Source organism: Corvus cornix, chromosome 1A, assembly GCF_000738735.6.
Source record: "Corvus cornix cornix isolate S_Up_H32 chromosome 1A, ASM73873v5, whole genome shotgun sequence".
Lineage (NCBI taxonomy): Eukaryota > Metazoa > Chordata > Aves > Passeriformes > Corvidae > Corvus > Corvus cornix.
Window position 1 is genome coordinate 44492150 of NC_047057.1, and position 16782 is coordinate 44508931.

Here is a 16782-nt window from a genome sequence, read left to right on the forward strand (position 1 = left end):
GTGTTTAGAAAAAGCATTCAGATCATGCTCACCTCTAACAGCGGTACTTTAAATACTTCCCAGTTGACCCAAGGATGACAAACATGTATCATACTGTTATACTGTGCATTAATTACTCTCTTTGTTAATATAAGTAATTTCACACAGTTTAATTTATTTCCAACAAATTTCTGGGTCCAAAATAACCACTCATTACCTGTGCAGTTGCACAACTCTAGTGTTACACTGACAGTGGCTTGTACAATATATTGCCAGTTTCAATTCAGAAGTCTATACCATGTTAAAAATGTAAGGCACTATAGCACCACATAAAATTTTTTAAAAAGTCTTAAAAGACAGCATTTATTCCCAGTCAAAATACTTGTATTTTTAGAGATGTCTCTAAGCTGTATGGAAATACACAGCAGTGATGTAAATGTGTCACAAAGCTAGGATTCCTATATAAGAATGAACATATGTTACCATGGGACATACACATTTATCAGCAAGAAACACCACCCCCACTTTATTTTCCCCCACCCCCCAAAAAATCCAAATCCACAAGCCTGAATGGTACTGCACAACTAAGTTTCCTGACAAAAATACCTTCGAACACAAGACTGTTTACCATTTTGTGCCTCATTACACTCACCAGTCTTGAAAATAATGAAATCTTTACTGCTTCTTTTAAAGGAATTTTTCCCACATTGATAGGAAGTTTTTCTACCTCATTAATTTCTGTGAACTAAACAAGCTACTTAACTCTTGAAACTTCACTTTGATTCTCAGGAAGAAACCCTTTACTGAGGTTTGTAAATGGCAACAAACATCACATAAACCCAAGCAAAGGAAAAAACAAAACGAAACAAAACCTATGCCTCAAAATAAAGAAAATCTTAAAAGCCAGCACAGTCTAATACTGGATAACAACCAGAACCAAACAACAGTTATGCAGAGAGCAAGGCATGAACATCCTGGTGTTGGAGATTCTAATGTCACTTCCAAAAACAACGCCATTCAGTTCTTACCAAATAAGACAGGAAAAAGCATTAACCACATTAAACATACTATAAGGCTGGGAGAGCTTGAAATAAAATTGACTGCCTAGAGAGTCGACCCACGCATTCTTCAAATGTTCCTGTGAGAGCCACAGTTTAGGAGATTTTATAATCAGTCCCAGCCTTGGCACAGAGCATTTGTCACAGGAGTAATAAATGTCAGTGTTTGCTCAGTCTTCTCAAACACTTCTCTCTTCATATCACCTTTTGCTGCTTTGGGGCTGAAGTGCTATTCCTGTCCCTGAAGAATTGCACAGAGATTGTTTTTACTAGGATACACTGTTACTTTATGTGGTCTGAGTTTTCTAGGAAAACAAAAAAAGGATCAACAGCTGCGTGGCCAGAGACCTTCTGGAACTCAAGGCTGTACAGAATTATTACTGAAGTGCACGAACAGAAAATAAAACCTCAATAAAAATTATAGTCAAGGAGCAGTCAACATATGGAGCATCCTGGCACTTTAATGTTTACAACCACATCAATGTATATAAACTGAAACAATTATGCTGTTAGTGGCTGTGGGTTAAGGAATGCTGTTCCACCACTGCCATATGTTTCTTAGTTTCTTGCTTATGATGAAAATAACAAATTTTTTACTTCTGGTGCCCAAGGCTTTGCCAAGCCATTAACAGAGAATCACAAGTAATAAAGAAAATTAGAAGACCATCTTGACCTGCTCAATATGGCTGGCAAAATGCTTTTCTCAATCCAAAAAGCAATGAGTGCCTCTGCCAGGACAGTGAGCAACAAACATGAATGCAGTTCAACATTAGAAGTGACCAGTCTGACAAGACAGCTACATCCATGAAATTTTTTTTTTTTAATATTCTGCTTTGTAAGATAAGAAAATATAAAGCAACTACAATGAGAATCTGTCCACGTTATTAAGCTAAATCATTTACCATTCAGGGGGCACCATGCTTCCATCAACTTCCCAAAAGGTATTTTTGCCATTCATTTCATCAGTATATACAACCCATCTGTGTCGACCTTAAGTAAACAAACAGAAATATCACATTAGTTCAAAAAAGTAAATTATTTTCACATAAAGGAGAGAATTCAGGAAAACCAATGGAAAACGTTTTGAGTGATAGTATCTACCACAATGGGCACTTATTTTAAAGCCAGCACAGCTTTTTTTTCCCCAAGTTGTCTGTATTTCCACTGTTACTGTAGTTTTGGATGACTGAATCTAATACTCTCACAAAGAAGCAAATACTGGCTATTGTATAAGTAATGGGAAATAGGGACTTATGCATTTTTTAGGCAGAGAAACAGGTTTGGGGATTTTTTTTCTCTGTTATGAGGAGTCTTTTCCCAAAGGACATTGCCACTTATAACCTAAGAGTAAACTAAATTTCAGCTATACAAAACTACCAAGCAATGGTAACCAGCAAGTGCTTTCCCTGGTTACCCTACAGTCAGCAGTCAGCTTGGCCCGACCAGCATGTCAATTGCTTATGGGTCACCTGTGTTGCTTTAGGTGCTGCCTTTTTAAGCACTCTACAAACTTGATTTAAAATCCCATTACTTAAGGTAATAGGAAGTTTAAGCTAACCTGTGCTCTTTGCCCTGAAGTGATCATGTAAGTGAGTAGAGCTGTGAGGCAGTTATAAAAGTAGTTCTCCTTCTCTGCCCACCTGTTAAACTACCAGCCTTTAGGTCAAGGACCAAATTCAACTCTAAATCACATGATCATATAGCTTTACCTACATGGAAACCATCTAACTGGCTTTTATTTATCCCATATTTATTGTTTCAGATTGACTGTGTTTGCAAATGAATTGAGGGATGCTACAGAGAAACAGAAGCTGTCAAAGCATTTCTGTGAGTTCCTTGTCTAAGACTCACACAAGTCAAGTGCAGGGAAGTCAGGCAGGCAACAAGTTGTATTTCACTAGCAGAAAGCACACAAGCTATGTGAAAGCTGCACAGTTGGCTGGGAGGTGTTCACATTAGCACACATACCAAAGAAGTTTCTTTTGTCTTCATAGTATTTGTTTCCATATTTGTCAGTTCCTATCAGATTACCAGTCTTCAAATCATTGACCCTGTGAATTATCAAAACAACAATTTAAATTGGCATCCTCTCAGAATGAAATTGTGGCAGAGGTTTCTTAGGGGCTAGTAAAAACCTGTACACATGTATGCAAAGATATTTTTTTAAAAAACTATTCAAGCTTAAGGATTGTAAAATAATCACCATCACCAATTCCTGCAACTAATGTGCACCCCACTGGCAGGATGATAAAACCCATATAAAAATGCTTTCAGGAACTCTTACTTATTTAAAAGCTCATTATAGTGGAAGATAAAGCAACTCTACAATTTAACACCCATAAAACCTTAAATACTGTGGGAGTCCCAGAGTCACATGTTAATCCACTTAGTAGAAAATGTTACCATCCTTCTCAACTGTTAGTAGCTACTATTTCAGCCTGAATTGCTATTGGAAGTGGTCAGCACTGAAGCAGCACGAGAGACTTCCCATGGCTGTGTGGGCAGTAACCTCCAAGACAGGAATAGCAATATTTTAGGCCATTGCAGCTGCTTGCCAAGGAAATACATGCTAAACCCTACACTATAATTGTTACTTTCTTGCTTTTGCGTAAGTGTGAAAGATGCAAGCATTCACCCTGCAACTCCGTGAGACTTACATTGACCCAGATAAGGTATATACGAGTTTTAACTCTTTATAAAGAACATATTTTAACATTATTGTAGAGATCAATAATTAAACTGAGCCTATGATTTACATGCTAATGATAAAACCTTAAAATGAACTGAAGTGCTCTTCTCCCTCTATATCTACAACTTTGTTTTTCTTTTTACTGACATTCATCCCAGGCAGAATTAGATAAAGAAAAGTTTCCTCTCAAAGGTATTAGTTGTTTGTGGTATTATGCACACTCTCAACTCAATCCCAAGTGAGAAGGAATGTGGTCAGATGAAGATTTTTTTGTTGTTTTTTCTCCCAGGGTGTGTGAAAGTGACAATCATTCCAGCAGGTACTTGTTTTAAACCTCTGTGGTGGCAGGCAGAGAGATTCTCTGACACATCTCTCCTCTATCAAAGAAACACTTAAAGATCTCTGGCTCAGCTTTACAAGCCCAAACTCCCAGCTTCAGAAAAAAAAGAGCCATTCCACTGCTGCTCTCCCTTCCTTTTTCCCTTCCCTTTCTTTAAAGTGTTCTTACGTCCTTGTCCTGACTTCACGCTCTGAATACTGATATCAGACACTGAGAGGTATTTATGGCTTCCAGAAAATATTTTCCAGCCAATTTCACTGAGTTTTAAGTAAAGAGAATGTTTCCAGCCACAAAGGCTCTTAATAATTTGACTTCATAACATATAAATCTGCTGCAGCTGCCTCAGTGAAAAACACATAGAGAAAAGCAGGGAAATTCAGAGAAACAGTCTCCTGACTTGGGTAAATAATTTTTTTCCAGTTACCAGTGATTACTTCTTAAAATCAACTGTTGCAAGAAAGAACACCTTGATTACTCTTCATTTAAGTACTAAGCCTATTCCTTTAGCTGGGATGGATGATTTAATGGCTTGAAAGGTGAGCAGGAGGCAGCAATTGTGTTTGTGGTTGGTGTGGTTACGAGGATCAGGTGTGATTCCCCACCTAACACACCTAACTTCAGTCTTCTGAAGGAAAAGAAGGACAGCACTGTCTCCAGTCTTGCCTGCCTTCTTTTTCTGTGTGGTGGAAAGGTGTCAACACAGTCTGCGATCTTAGACTCACAAACGATCTCTGAGGAGACATTCATTAAGCTGTGCTTAGGAAGAGGCACTCTGATGAAACCTAATACTCAAACTCTTCCACATGTTCATTTCCCCAGCTCCATTTCTTCTTGAGAACTGTCAGAGTAATAACTACAGCCTGAGAAGGAAAACAAAGAGGAGAAAACAACCTGGAGGCAGGGGGAAGGTGTGTGACAGAAAATAGTAATTATAATAGCAGTAAAGCACTAGCCAGGGAAACCATGTATTGTCTTACTGCTCAACAGGTACTAAAGCCACTATATTAAAATACTGGTGAGGCCTGATCACAAACTGTGTAAAATGTTATGTTTAACTTTTCAGAACAGATCAATTTAAGCCCCAAGAAATAACGGGAAAAGGGCTATGGTGATTGGGGGGGGGATCTGGGAGGAAGCTTTCAAGAAGGCTCAGAAAGCTTGGCTTGTTTGTTCTAACATAAGAAAGCCATTAATATATGGCAGAGAATTTTGTCTTTGCAAATCACCCCTATCCCATATTCCTGACTTCTCAATATTGATTAAAAAAATAGCTTTGTAGCATGTGGTCAGGCCTACGACATTCACTGTGTATGTCCTAATACTTTTGCCAGGATCAACTATAAATACAACACGGGTTACTGACACTGCTGAATTTGGATCACATACCATTTAGACTTCCACCCTACATTTCATCAAGGATTTGAATGCAAAAAGAGTGCCCTAGTAAACCTGCAGCTCCTATTTGGGAGCACCTTCAAACTTGCTGTATCACAGTGCAAAATACAAGAAAGATGAGATGTGAGTGAGAGGAAAGAAAAAAAACAGGAGAAAGTTTAATGTGGGTAAGTGCAAGGTTCTGTAGTTGGGGAAGAAAGTACTTAGACATGAATGGAAACAAAGGCTGCAACTAATTTTGCACAAAATGCCACTGGGGCTGGAGGGCATCCAAAGCTGAGCATAGGTCAGCAGTGACAATCCATTGCCAAAGAGCAGAGGTGACCTGCAGTTTGAAGTGAATTAGAAGAAATAGAGCCAATAAGGCAAATGAAGTAATTCTCTTGCTTTACACCACGGGATTTCAGCAGATGCACGGCTCCCAGATTTGTGCACTTTTAAGAAAACCACTGCCAACCTGAGGTGACCCAGAGCAAAGAGGACGATGGCGTACGCATAAGCATTGAGTGCAGCTACAGCAGAGACACGGCTGTGGCAACAGACCACAGACCGCGGCTGAACACCAGGAACACCTGTCCGGGCAACACCGACAGCTCAGCATCCAGGAACCCTCCAAGGTGCCTCAAGAAGAGAAAACAGCCGCGGGCCCTGCGTGGAGACCGCTCTGAGCACAGCACCCAGTACCGACCGGGACGCGCCGCCTCGGCGGAACGCACGGCGGGCGGGGCGGAGCGGGCTCTTCCCGAGGCCTGTCCGGCCGCGCGCACCGCCCGCCTCAGGCAGCGCCCCCTCAGCCGCGGCAGCGCCCCCGCAGCCCCAGCCCCGCCGGCGCCGCTTCGCGCGGGGCAGCGCGCCCGCCCCCGCCCGGCTGCCCCCGCCAAGGTGACCCCGCGGGGCGGCGGTCGCGCAGCGGGGAGGCCCCGCCGCCCGCCGCATTACCTGAGCAGCTGCAGGATGGCGCCGCGGGCGCCGCCGTGGCCGCCGATGTGCTTCAGCGCCCGCTTCAGCACCTGCACGTACTCCGCCATCTTGGGGCGGGCCGCGCCTCGGGCCGCCCCGCCGCCCTTGGTGACAGCGACCGCCCGGAAACGGAACCAGCGGGGAGATCCGCCTTGGGTATTTCTTAGGTCGCTCAAGGGTATTTTCTGATGAATACACTGCGATTCGGCTCCCAGTCTGCACAGCCTGGATTCATAGAACACTTGCCTAATGCTTCCACGTGAAGGTCAGCAAGATACAAAGAACTTCAGGACAGGGAGAAAAGCCTCTTTATAATAGAAATGTTTCCTGACAATCCCTTATTTCACACAGGTCACAAGATCTGTGGTGAGAAAAGAGTTACCAAGACTGGCAGTAAGGAGTCCAGGACTGCCCGGATCAAGAATCAGGGGCAGCGCAGGTGACATCTCACCCCATGCAGACTGCGGGTGATGGTCAGAGAAGAGCTTAACAGTCTTGTCTCTCCTGGCTTTTCCCAACTTCAGCAGGCCATCAAGTAATGTGTATCTGTTGTCTCATCCATGTGTCCACTCCACCTCTCCATCTTGTCCCAGTGCCTTCTGATTCTGCATCAGCAGGAGGAAAGACCTTTGATTGCCCTGCTGTGGATAGTGGCAGGACTTTACTACTGTTGCTGCAGGGCCGAGCAGGCAAGGTGCAGGACTATTTCCGTGACCTTCACAAGGCTACTGCTACACAGGCCAGGCAAAAAATAGATCCACAGTACTTTGTCAGAGCAGGCAGGGCTTGGAAAAGCCCCTGGTAAACACATCATCGGTGGTGGAACCAGTGCTGGCTGATGAGCAGAGACCAGCTGTCAAACATGTAAAGGCCAAGCTGTTGGACACCGTCACTATCAGAATGGGGGATTTGGGAAGGAACAAAGTAGGAGTTGGAGTGAAAAATTAAGTAGGTAAACTTGAAAGGAAAATGAGACTGAGAAAAACCTGTGTCAGCCAAGTTCACAGTGTGGAAATATACCCATTTCAATGTAAAGTCTAATGGTCTGAATTTCCACTCAAAATTTTTTAGTTTTAACACAAGTGGTTTTGTTTTCAAACACAAAACACAGGCCCTGCTGGTTCTGTGCTCTGTGCTCGAACCACAGCATCTCTTTTGCGACAAGTCTTAGGCTTCAGTATTCTTGTGGCAGGTTATTTGCATTTTCAGTCAAAAGTCTTAGAAAATCCATTAAATACATTAAAATATGGTCAGATAAGTGTACAGTAGCAGGCATAAGAACAGGGAGGAACATTTACAGTCAGAATTCACTCATTGTCTCTAACTTCATACACAGAAACCGTTATTTTGATATAAACTACTGATGATGGAGTGTAAAATATGAAAGAAGTGTAGTTTAAATTAGGAAGCCAACTTTGGAAGCATTGTACAGGTTCAATGCCCATACCAGTTTCTAAGCCTATTAATGTAACTGGGATAATTTTCATTGACTGCAAATATAATTCCATGAGCATTTTCTCTGCTGGCACTGAAATAACACAGTTGTTTGTTGTGGGTTTTTCTCCCCAAGGGTTAAAATTATCTGGATCACTTCACTGATCCATGTGGTACCATGGTTCTTTGACTGAGAGCACTGTGGAGGATAAGGCATTGTGACACAAAGCTGGAAGAAGGGATCAACTTAATGTGACTTTGATGCTACAGAAGATTTTGTGGGGAATACTTTCTTAATAGCAGGAACATTTTACAGCATCTTCTTCGAGTTGCATTTTAAATTTTTTTGTACTATTTTCTCCATTACTTTAGTCAAGTGAGATCTCCCCTGAGAAATTAATTACCTCAGAACTGCTATAGTCCCAGCACATCTACTTAAACTGCTTCTATTAATGTGTCACTGTGCATGAAAAAGAAAATCTGACTACTGTGTTAAAAAATTCTCCCTGGACTTGGTGCAAATGTCACGGCTGAATACAGTGGAATGCAAATGCAAGTATGTCTTCCTAAGGATTTACTGGGGCATCTTTGGGAGGCAGCACTGAAATGCTGTCTTGTCACTCAAGTAACTTGTCAAACTCATGCAGCCATAAGGAATATTTAATTCCCAGTTTATTTAAATTTAAGACTCTGGTTAGATGTTGCTTTTTTTACATCGAAATTAGCACACTGAACCTCACTTCCTCAAAAACTCTTGCTAAACACATTTAATGCTGCCTTGTTTTTCTCCTCTAGTTCAAGTAAATGTCACGGAACTGCTGCCAGAACTCTTTTTCAGGCCTAAAAAACTCCCCTCTCAAATCTGAACACAAGTTACTCGCTTCTTTCCTAATACAGAGCATAACAAACAATGTATTTTTCGAAAATAAACAAATCCATTTTCTGAGTGTCTCAAAGGATGACACGTAACTTCCCTTCATTTTGTTAGCACACAACCATCTCACTGAATCTTAGTTTAGTTTTTCATTTAAAGAACTTTATTCAGTGGCACAATTGATCTTGAAAAACTTAAGTCCGTATATTCTCAGAAAGTGCAAAAGTCAACTGATCTACGGAACAATTTAATGTTTACATTTTACCTTAGAAGAACTCTTTTTATTACGTTTGCCTATTCCACTGCCATTCCCTCTGTTCTTAGTATGGAAAGTCATGTAAATTTACTCTGCAGTGGTTCTCAACTGTGGGACATACGTTTACAACAATAAATGGAAATCCTTTTCTTAATTAAACTAAGAGAAAAATCCAACAGAAGACTAACAAATAAGAGCATACTATGCAGATTTTGAAAATGGTATCACTTCCTGCCCCATCCTTCTAGAACTGCAAAATTCCAGAAGCAAAGTCCAACCCACAACACGAAATCTCCACAATTCAGTGTCCAATAATACTCTAATCCAGTCTCTAACCATAGTTTCTCTCACTTTAGTCTGAACAGTGCAATCTAATGCTTTCACTAACACATTTTTTAGTCCTATCATCCATATATATTTCCCAAAAACACAGTTGAAAAAGTTTTTGTCAGTTGGGTTCTATTTATTGAGAAGGTTGGAAGAGAAGTTCATAGCCTGGAACTAAGCAAAACATTACCAAGAAATACTTTATAATTTTCAAAAAATATTTGAGTATGTAAACTGTGAGAAGAGTTTAGCTCTCAAAACCCCATGAATAATAAATTTACTGGCACTCTTAGAAAACACTTGTCACTTTGTGGGAACTGTCTGGGTTATGTCTCCAGCAGTAACTCTACCTTCATCTTTGATTTTCCAATGGCAAAACTCTCCTGGTTACAGAGTGAAAGAAAAATTCCTTTTGGAGTTGTTCCTTAGGCAGCCTTCATTAGCCAAAACGTGGCTGTTCAGTTTTTTCCCTGGTAAAACCCTAGGATGAAGCAGAACTGAAGTAACTGTAAAAGAGCTCAGACACCTCGTGAACAGCTTACTGGAACGGATTAGACTGCAGGTCTGCAAAGCAGCAGGAATCTGCAGGCCCAAGCCACTCAGTTCTGCTGAGTGAAATGCACTATAATAAATAGTTCAGAAGAACCCATGGTGGAACAGCTCTATCTGGTTTCTCTATTCTCACAGGCAAATCTACTGCAGAAGTTTAGTTAAAAGCATTCCCAGAACATCACTTCTGTGCTATCCCTTTCCCCCTACCATTTCACATGAACTACAAATATTCCTGCCTCCTTATTAGCACCCCACCACATCCCCTTAATCCAAGCAGAGTTAACTTGAAAATATATTTGGGCAAACATTACTACAAGATGCAGTTATTAAAAAAATAATCAGGAAATGCATTTGTTCAGCTGGTATCAACAGCCACAAAAACCTTAAGCATCCAGATGTTGAACTTGAAGATGGTGATGCTCTAGTGGTCCAAATGAGTTGCTTTCACCTGCAACACAGTGCCTCACAGGACACAGTTGGTTCCATTTATTCCTACAAGCCAAATGCACAACCCTGGCTTCTTCTCATAAAGATTCGCCTAAGAGAAAATTGTATTCTGTATTAGCCATTGTTTATCAGAGCGAGGGTAGGGCTGTCCACAGCATGCATTAATGCAAGACTTGGTACACACAGGAAGAAAAACAAAGCACCTCATCATAGGTGGATTCCTGTGATGAAGTAGAAATGTTCTTTGGAGTTATTTGACAGAGGTATTAGGAGGTAAGGCAAGACTGGGTGCTAGGGATGTTTGTTGACAGAGGTGGCCAAAAGGCTGTGGGAAGTTACCAGCAGAAGAAAGAGTAATTCATTAGCAGACTGACTGGGGAACAGGGCCCTGTAGAAGTTAGTGGATCCAGAGGAGGGCCACAAAAATGGTCAGAGGGCTAAAGCCACCCTCCTGTGAAGAGAGACAGAGAGCTGGGGCTGTTCAGCCTGGAGAAGGCTCTGAGGATAGCTCCTAGTGGCCTTTTAATAATTAAAGGAGGCCTACAAGAAAGATGGAGAAAGACATCAGGGCCTGCAGTGATAGGACAAGGGACAATAGTTTGAAACTGCAAGAGGGCAGATTTAAATCATACACAAGGATGAAACAGTTGGACTCAGTGATCCTAAAGGTCTTTTCCAACCTTAACGGTTCTATGATTCTATGAAATTCTCTAGAATTAGGGCAGTGGGACACTGCAACAGGTTACCCAGAGAAGTTGTGGATGCCCCACCCCTGGAAATGTTCAAGGCCAGGTTGGATGGGGCTTTGAGCAACCTGGCCTTGTGGGAGCTGTCCCTGCTCATGGCAGGGGCTGGAACTACACGATCTTCATTCCAACCCAAACCATCTTGTAATTCTAAGTACCAAGAAAGGTTAAGTCTTCAAAACAGAGGCAAGATAGACCACGGAGTAAAATTTCTTGGGAAAGAGACTCTAAATGCTTATTTCCAGCTCTCATAATTAGTAAACTCATTGCATTGTCCACTAATTGTCCATTATCTTTTACCAGTGCACCTTACATTTCCTCTGCAGTGTGTCAGTGGTTAATTAATTTACTTCATGATAAAAACATTTCAGAATTTAAACATGGAAAGAATGGCAATTAATTTCTCATTTGGGATACCGTTCTGGGTTTTCTGCACATTCATGCAAATGCCACATTCATTTATAACAGAAGACAATGACTGAAAAACCTTACACTTTTTAAATTATCATTGAGAAATCAATTCTGGAGTAGACCAAAACTTGTGCTAATTTCACAGTTTTAAGCAATAATAAATTAATTATTTATCCAGTAGTATTTGAAACTGAGATAAGTTTACTTGAATATCTGAAGTCTGTTTCTTGCAAAAGGAAAAAGCTTTGTTTAACCATACTATAACTTTCAACCTAAAACTGATCCATAATGAATCAAATACTGATTTCCAAAAATCCATTAATGCATTATATGACATGAAGATCTATGGTTTGGGTTCATTACAATACATATTTCCATACAGCATTTTAAAAAACAAAACACTGGTAAATTAAATTTTACAATAAATTATTAATTTTCAAATGCATAGGCCAGAAAGTAGTAAGCATGGAAACAGAGGGTTAATAGCAACAAAGTTTAGCGAACAGCAAGATATTGCAGCTACCACAAATCCCAGAGACTGAATATAACTGACAATCCTACACTCTGTAATAAAAATGTGAAAGATCCACAAACTATTTGTAATCATTTACAGTGTTCTAGGTCCATACGACAATTCATATAAAACACTACCAAAGTAATAGGATATTGCAATTGTTTTCTATAATAGAAAGTTACAATTTATTTTTAAAAATACAACCAAAATAGAGTTTTCCAATTTAGCCAGGTTTCAAGACATTTATAGTGACTTCTTTATACAACAGCAAGACAACTACAGTGACACTGTATTGCTTACACTGGAACTGATGTACTAGCAAACCACAGCGGCTGAACAAAATGAACAGACCAGTTTCAAAAAAGAACAGACTGACTTTCACTGACACTCAAGATCACATGACAAGAATAGATGGGTGGACAGATAGGTTTGTAACTACAGAAGGTATTGCAGTGAAGGTACTCTTGGAAAAAGTTTTAAATATAACAATTATTTGCACTAGGAACTTTAGCAGTATGAAACAAGCAACCTAAACCCACATACACGTGTGCAACGTACAGTTTCATGAAAAATATTTGAACTAGTAAGCCTATTATGTGTAACAGTACTATAATCTTTAAATTATAGGATTCTAAAATGTATAAAATTGTTTTTCCTTTCATGTGATTTATATTAAAATGATTTTTCTTGCTCTTAACATTGAAAATTTTAAAGCTATTGAAACTAAACTTATCCTTTCATTGGCAAAGAGTTTTTGGCTGGTAAATGCCACAATTTGGTTAAATCCTGACTGGCTCTGAAAACTGTCAAGGCTTGTAAAGATCAGAAAGTTGACAAGTAATTTAAAGGCGAAAAGAAATCACAAAAACAATGAGATATTTTGACATCCATTGCGGAGAAAGCTTCAATACTCACACTTTTGTTATTGTATTGACAGGGGTACTGACAGAACCCAGTAATATTAGCCAGTCTGTCATTCAGTACCAAAGAATATTCATTCACAAGACTATAAATGACAATAAATCACACAGGTGGTAATGTGAGATCATGTAATCATAAAAAATAACTGTTAGAAACACTAATGGCCTCAGTTGAAGGTAACTTGATACATTTAATTTAACTTAGAAGCAGTTATCTTAAAGTAACCAAAACAAAACCATAACTCCATGGTTTGGTTTTTCCATGAGCTGTTGCATTGTTCTTAGATGACTGTAATGTTTAACATGAATAAGGAAAAACCATGTTGATTCCTGTATTTACCTGTTTTAAAGCTCCCATTCCTGAGAAAACCCTGTTATGCCTCATTCCTTATCAAAGGATGAATTTATAGTTTAAGAATGATTAATGAAATAATTAATGAAGGTCTTGCTGAGCACTTTGAGCAAAGTGAGTAACACTGAAACAACCTCCTGTATGGGATGTGTCTTTTAGATCATCAGAAAGACAAAAGAGATTACTTGGGAGGCAGCACAGATCAGCTGCACACTACCTTTATATCAACTTTGAAAAGTTATTATTATAAAAATGTAAAACTGGGGGGGGGGAAAGGTCACTTACCAGTAGCCAGAGCTGTTTGCTATGCATTGTATGTATGCACTTTGGCTCTTTAGAGGTCCAAATGTCAGAGGTATCCAAGATCATAAAATGCAGGGGTTTTTTGGCCCTCACAATATACACATGCCTGAATTTAAACAACCTGATGTGAAACACAACCAAGGTTTCTGTGCTTATGAGTTAACACATCCTAAGCAAGTAGTCTTGACCCAGAAGTCCGTGGTAGTGGCAGTCCATGCGTTACTGAAGTTAACTTGTATTCAAACAGACTAGGGCACGAAGAGGAAACAAGGACAGGAATCCAGAGAAAATCAGGTTCTGAGGACATCCCCTCCAAAACGGTGCTCCAATTAAAAAAAAAGAAAAAAGGAAAAAGAAAAAAAATGAAAAAAAGACATATACTAGCTATGGAAAGGCAGCTAAATACCCATCAAGGACTGCAACAACCTTGCCAGGGCATACAGAGATGCAGGAAGGAACGCTAAAGCTCACATGGAACTTAAACTGGCCAAAGATGTCAAGAATAACAAGAAAGGTTTCTACAGATATGTGAGTAGTAAGCAGAAGCACAGGGAAGATCCAGACCCATTGCCTAACTGGGAAGGGACACTACTCACTAGTCATGCTGATAAGGCAGAGGTTCTCAATATCTTTTTTACTTCCATCTTTACCAGCATAGCTGGACCACAGAGTACCGATCAAGTATCTACAACAATGCATGTGTCAACCCACCAGTAGGTGAATAGCTCGTCTGCAGCCTCTTGCAAGGGCTCAACCCACAGAAATCCATGGGCTCAGAAGAAATCCAGCCTAGAATATTAAGGGAAGTGGCTGACATTGGTGCAAGGTCACTCTCTATAAGGAGTCTTGAAGATCTTGATATAACAAAGACTTTTCTTGTGCTGAGAGCAATCAATCCCTGCAAAATGAGATTGGACAGGGTACTAGATAGTCTCTTCTAGGGTCCTGTTCCCATGAAAGGTTGGAATGAAAGATCTTTCAAGGTCCCTTCAAGCCATAATGATGGCTGAACTGAGGGATTCAATTGCTAGAAATTTACACCTGTAGGTACCGTGGTATTTTCTAAGCTGTTTTCTAAGCTGGACAGCACCACATGAGAGGCTGCATCAGCTGAATCTTTCGGTCAGCTGTAAACAAAGAACTGCATATCACACCTGAGGCTCAAGCTGTGGAGTGAAAGATTTCTTCAAGGATGTGAAAGACTTGCACAGTGTACTGCATTTAGAAGGAAAGCAGGTTTTTACTTCCATCCTACTATTACCTGGGTTTCATGAATCTGGAGAATATTAGAGTAAAACACTTCCAAGAGTAGGGGAATGCCTGGAAATCTACCTCCAATATATTCAGGAATGATATGTTGTCAGTTTCCTTTAAACTTTTAATGTAGAGAACAGTAAATCTCCTGTGCCTGCTAGGGCCAGAAGTGGGTTAGGGAGAGCAAGGTACTAGAAAGCAGGGCCAGAATTTCTGAGGAGAGCTGAATTGGAGAATGATCTACAGCCCATCTGCAACTTGGTTGTACAGATCAAAAATGGGCCTCTAACCCTGGGGAGAGAACAAGCACAGCAGGTTGGCAGCAACATTCTTTCATATTTCCATTAACTCTGCTGATGAGATGCACACCTCCTGAGACACAGGATAGTCCTCATACTGCTCTCCAGTGAACACAGATAAAGAACTTGAGTCCTACAGCCTTCAAAAGGTGGAACGTGAGAAGAGCTCAGCTGCCATGGACAGTTCCAACACTGAATGCTGTCCTCCAGCAAGTAAGTGCCAAGGCACAGCAAAGGGGGTTGTTCCATGCCATCAGGGGTCCTCAGCACTAAGTGCTTTGATCTGTGGGATTGGATATGACCAATCATGTAGTATGGTCTTCCACAACATTCTTCTTTCTAACCTTGAGAGATGGATTCCATGGGTGCACTCTTAGATGGATGAGAAAGTAGATGGATGAGAAAGCAGATGGGTGGTCGCAACCAGAGGGTAGTGTTCAATCTCTCGGAGTCCCAATGGACATCAGCAACAAGTGGTGTCCCTTAGGGGTCCATACCAAGACCAGTGTTATTATCTTCATTAATGACATAGATGAAGAGATTGAGTGCACCCTCAGCAGATTTGCTGATGACACCAAGCTGAGTGCTGCTGTTGACACACCTGAAGAACAGAAGATGCCATCCAGAGGGACCTGGACAAGCTTGAGAAATGGGTCTATGGGAATCTCATGAGGTTTAACAAGACCAAGTACAAGGTGCTGCACCTGGGTTGGGGGCACCCCCTGGTATCAGCCCAGATTGGGGGATGAACAGATGGAGAACAGCCCTGCCCAGAAGGACTTGGAGGTGCTGGTGGATGAGAGAATGGACATGACCCAGCCATGTGCACCCACAGCCCAGAGAGCCAAATGTGTCCTGGGCTGCATCCAAAGCAGCGTGGGCAGCAGGGCCAGGGAGGGGATGCTGCCCCTCTGTTCCTCTGAGACCCCACCTGCAGTGCTGCATCCAGCTCTGGGGTATCCAGCACAGGAAGGACATCAACCTGTTGAAAAAAGTTCAGAGGAGGCCACCATAGGAGCAGCTCTCCTATGGGGAAAGGCTGAGAGAACTGTGATTGTTCAGCCTGGAAAACAGAAGGCTTAGGGTGACCTAACTGCAGCCTTCCAGTACCTGAAGGGAGCCTACAAGAAAGATGGAGAGAGACTATTTATTAAAGAGCATGTAGTGACAGGACAAAGGGGAATGGCTTCAAACTGAAAGAGAGCAGGTTTAGATAAGATATTGGCAAGAAATTCTTTACTGTGAGGGTGGTGAGGGACTGGAACAGGTTGCCCAGAAAAGGTATGAATGCCCCATTCCTGGATGCATTCAAGACCAGGTTGAGTGGGGCTCTGAGCAACCTGGTCTAGTGGAAGATGTCCCTGTCCATACAGGTGGTTGGAACTAGATGATCTTTAAGGCCTCTTCCAACCCCAACCATCATCTGATTCTGCGATTCTATGATACAGTCTCCAATTACGGAGCTTGGTTAGAGGAAGATCCAAGCAGCTCAGTTAGTGGAATTGAGAAGAATACAGAAGTCAGTTTCAGAGGTAGTTCTGAGATTCTTTTTGTTTGGTAGCAATCCTCAGGTGCTGAGAAAAACTACAGAACTCAAGAACTACAGAACCCAAGCATTATCTAGTAGTCTCTTGGTATTAGGGTGGCCTTGGAACTGCCACTGCAGAGTGGG

General features: G+C 41.2%; 2 protein-coding genes across 2 annotated transcripts in view; both read right to left on the reverse strand.

Moving 5' to 3' along the window:
• Positions 1-6517, reverse strand: part of NDUFA12 (NADH:ubiquinone oxidoreductase subunit A12) — a 29711-nt gene extending 23194 nt beyond the window's left edge. The window contains exons 1-3 of the mRNA XM_039571622.1: positions 6401-6517; positions 3006-3088; positions 1940-2027 (exon numbers count right to left, since the gene is read on the reverse strand). Coding sequence (XP_039427556.1) covers positions 1940-2027; positions 3006-3088; positions 6401-6489 — 260 coding nt within the window. The 5' untranslated portion in view covers positions 6490-6517. The remainder of the gene's footprint in view (positions 1-1939; positions 2028-3005; positions 3089-6400) is intronic.
• A 5079-nt stretch (positions 6518-11596) lies between these two features.
• NR2C1 (nuclear receptor subfamily 2 group C member 1) overlaps positions 11597-16782 on the reverse strand; it is a 54317-nt gene continuing 49131 nt past the window's right edge. Inside the window, exon 17 of the transcript XR_005604592.1 lies at positions 11597-13880. The gene's annotated coding sequence lies outside the window, so the exon portion shown is untranslated. The remainder of the gene's footprint in view (positions 13881-16782) is intronic.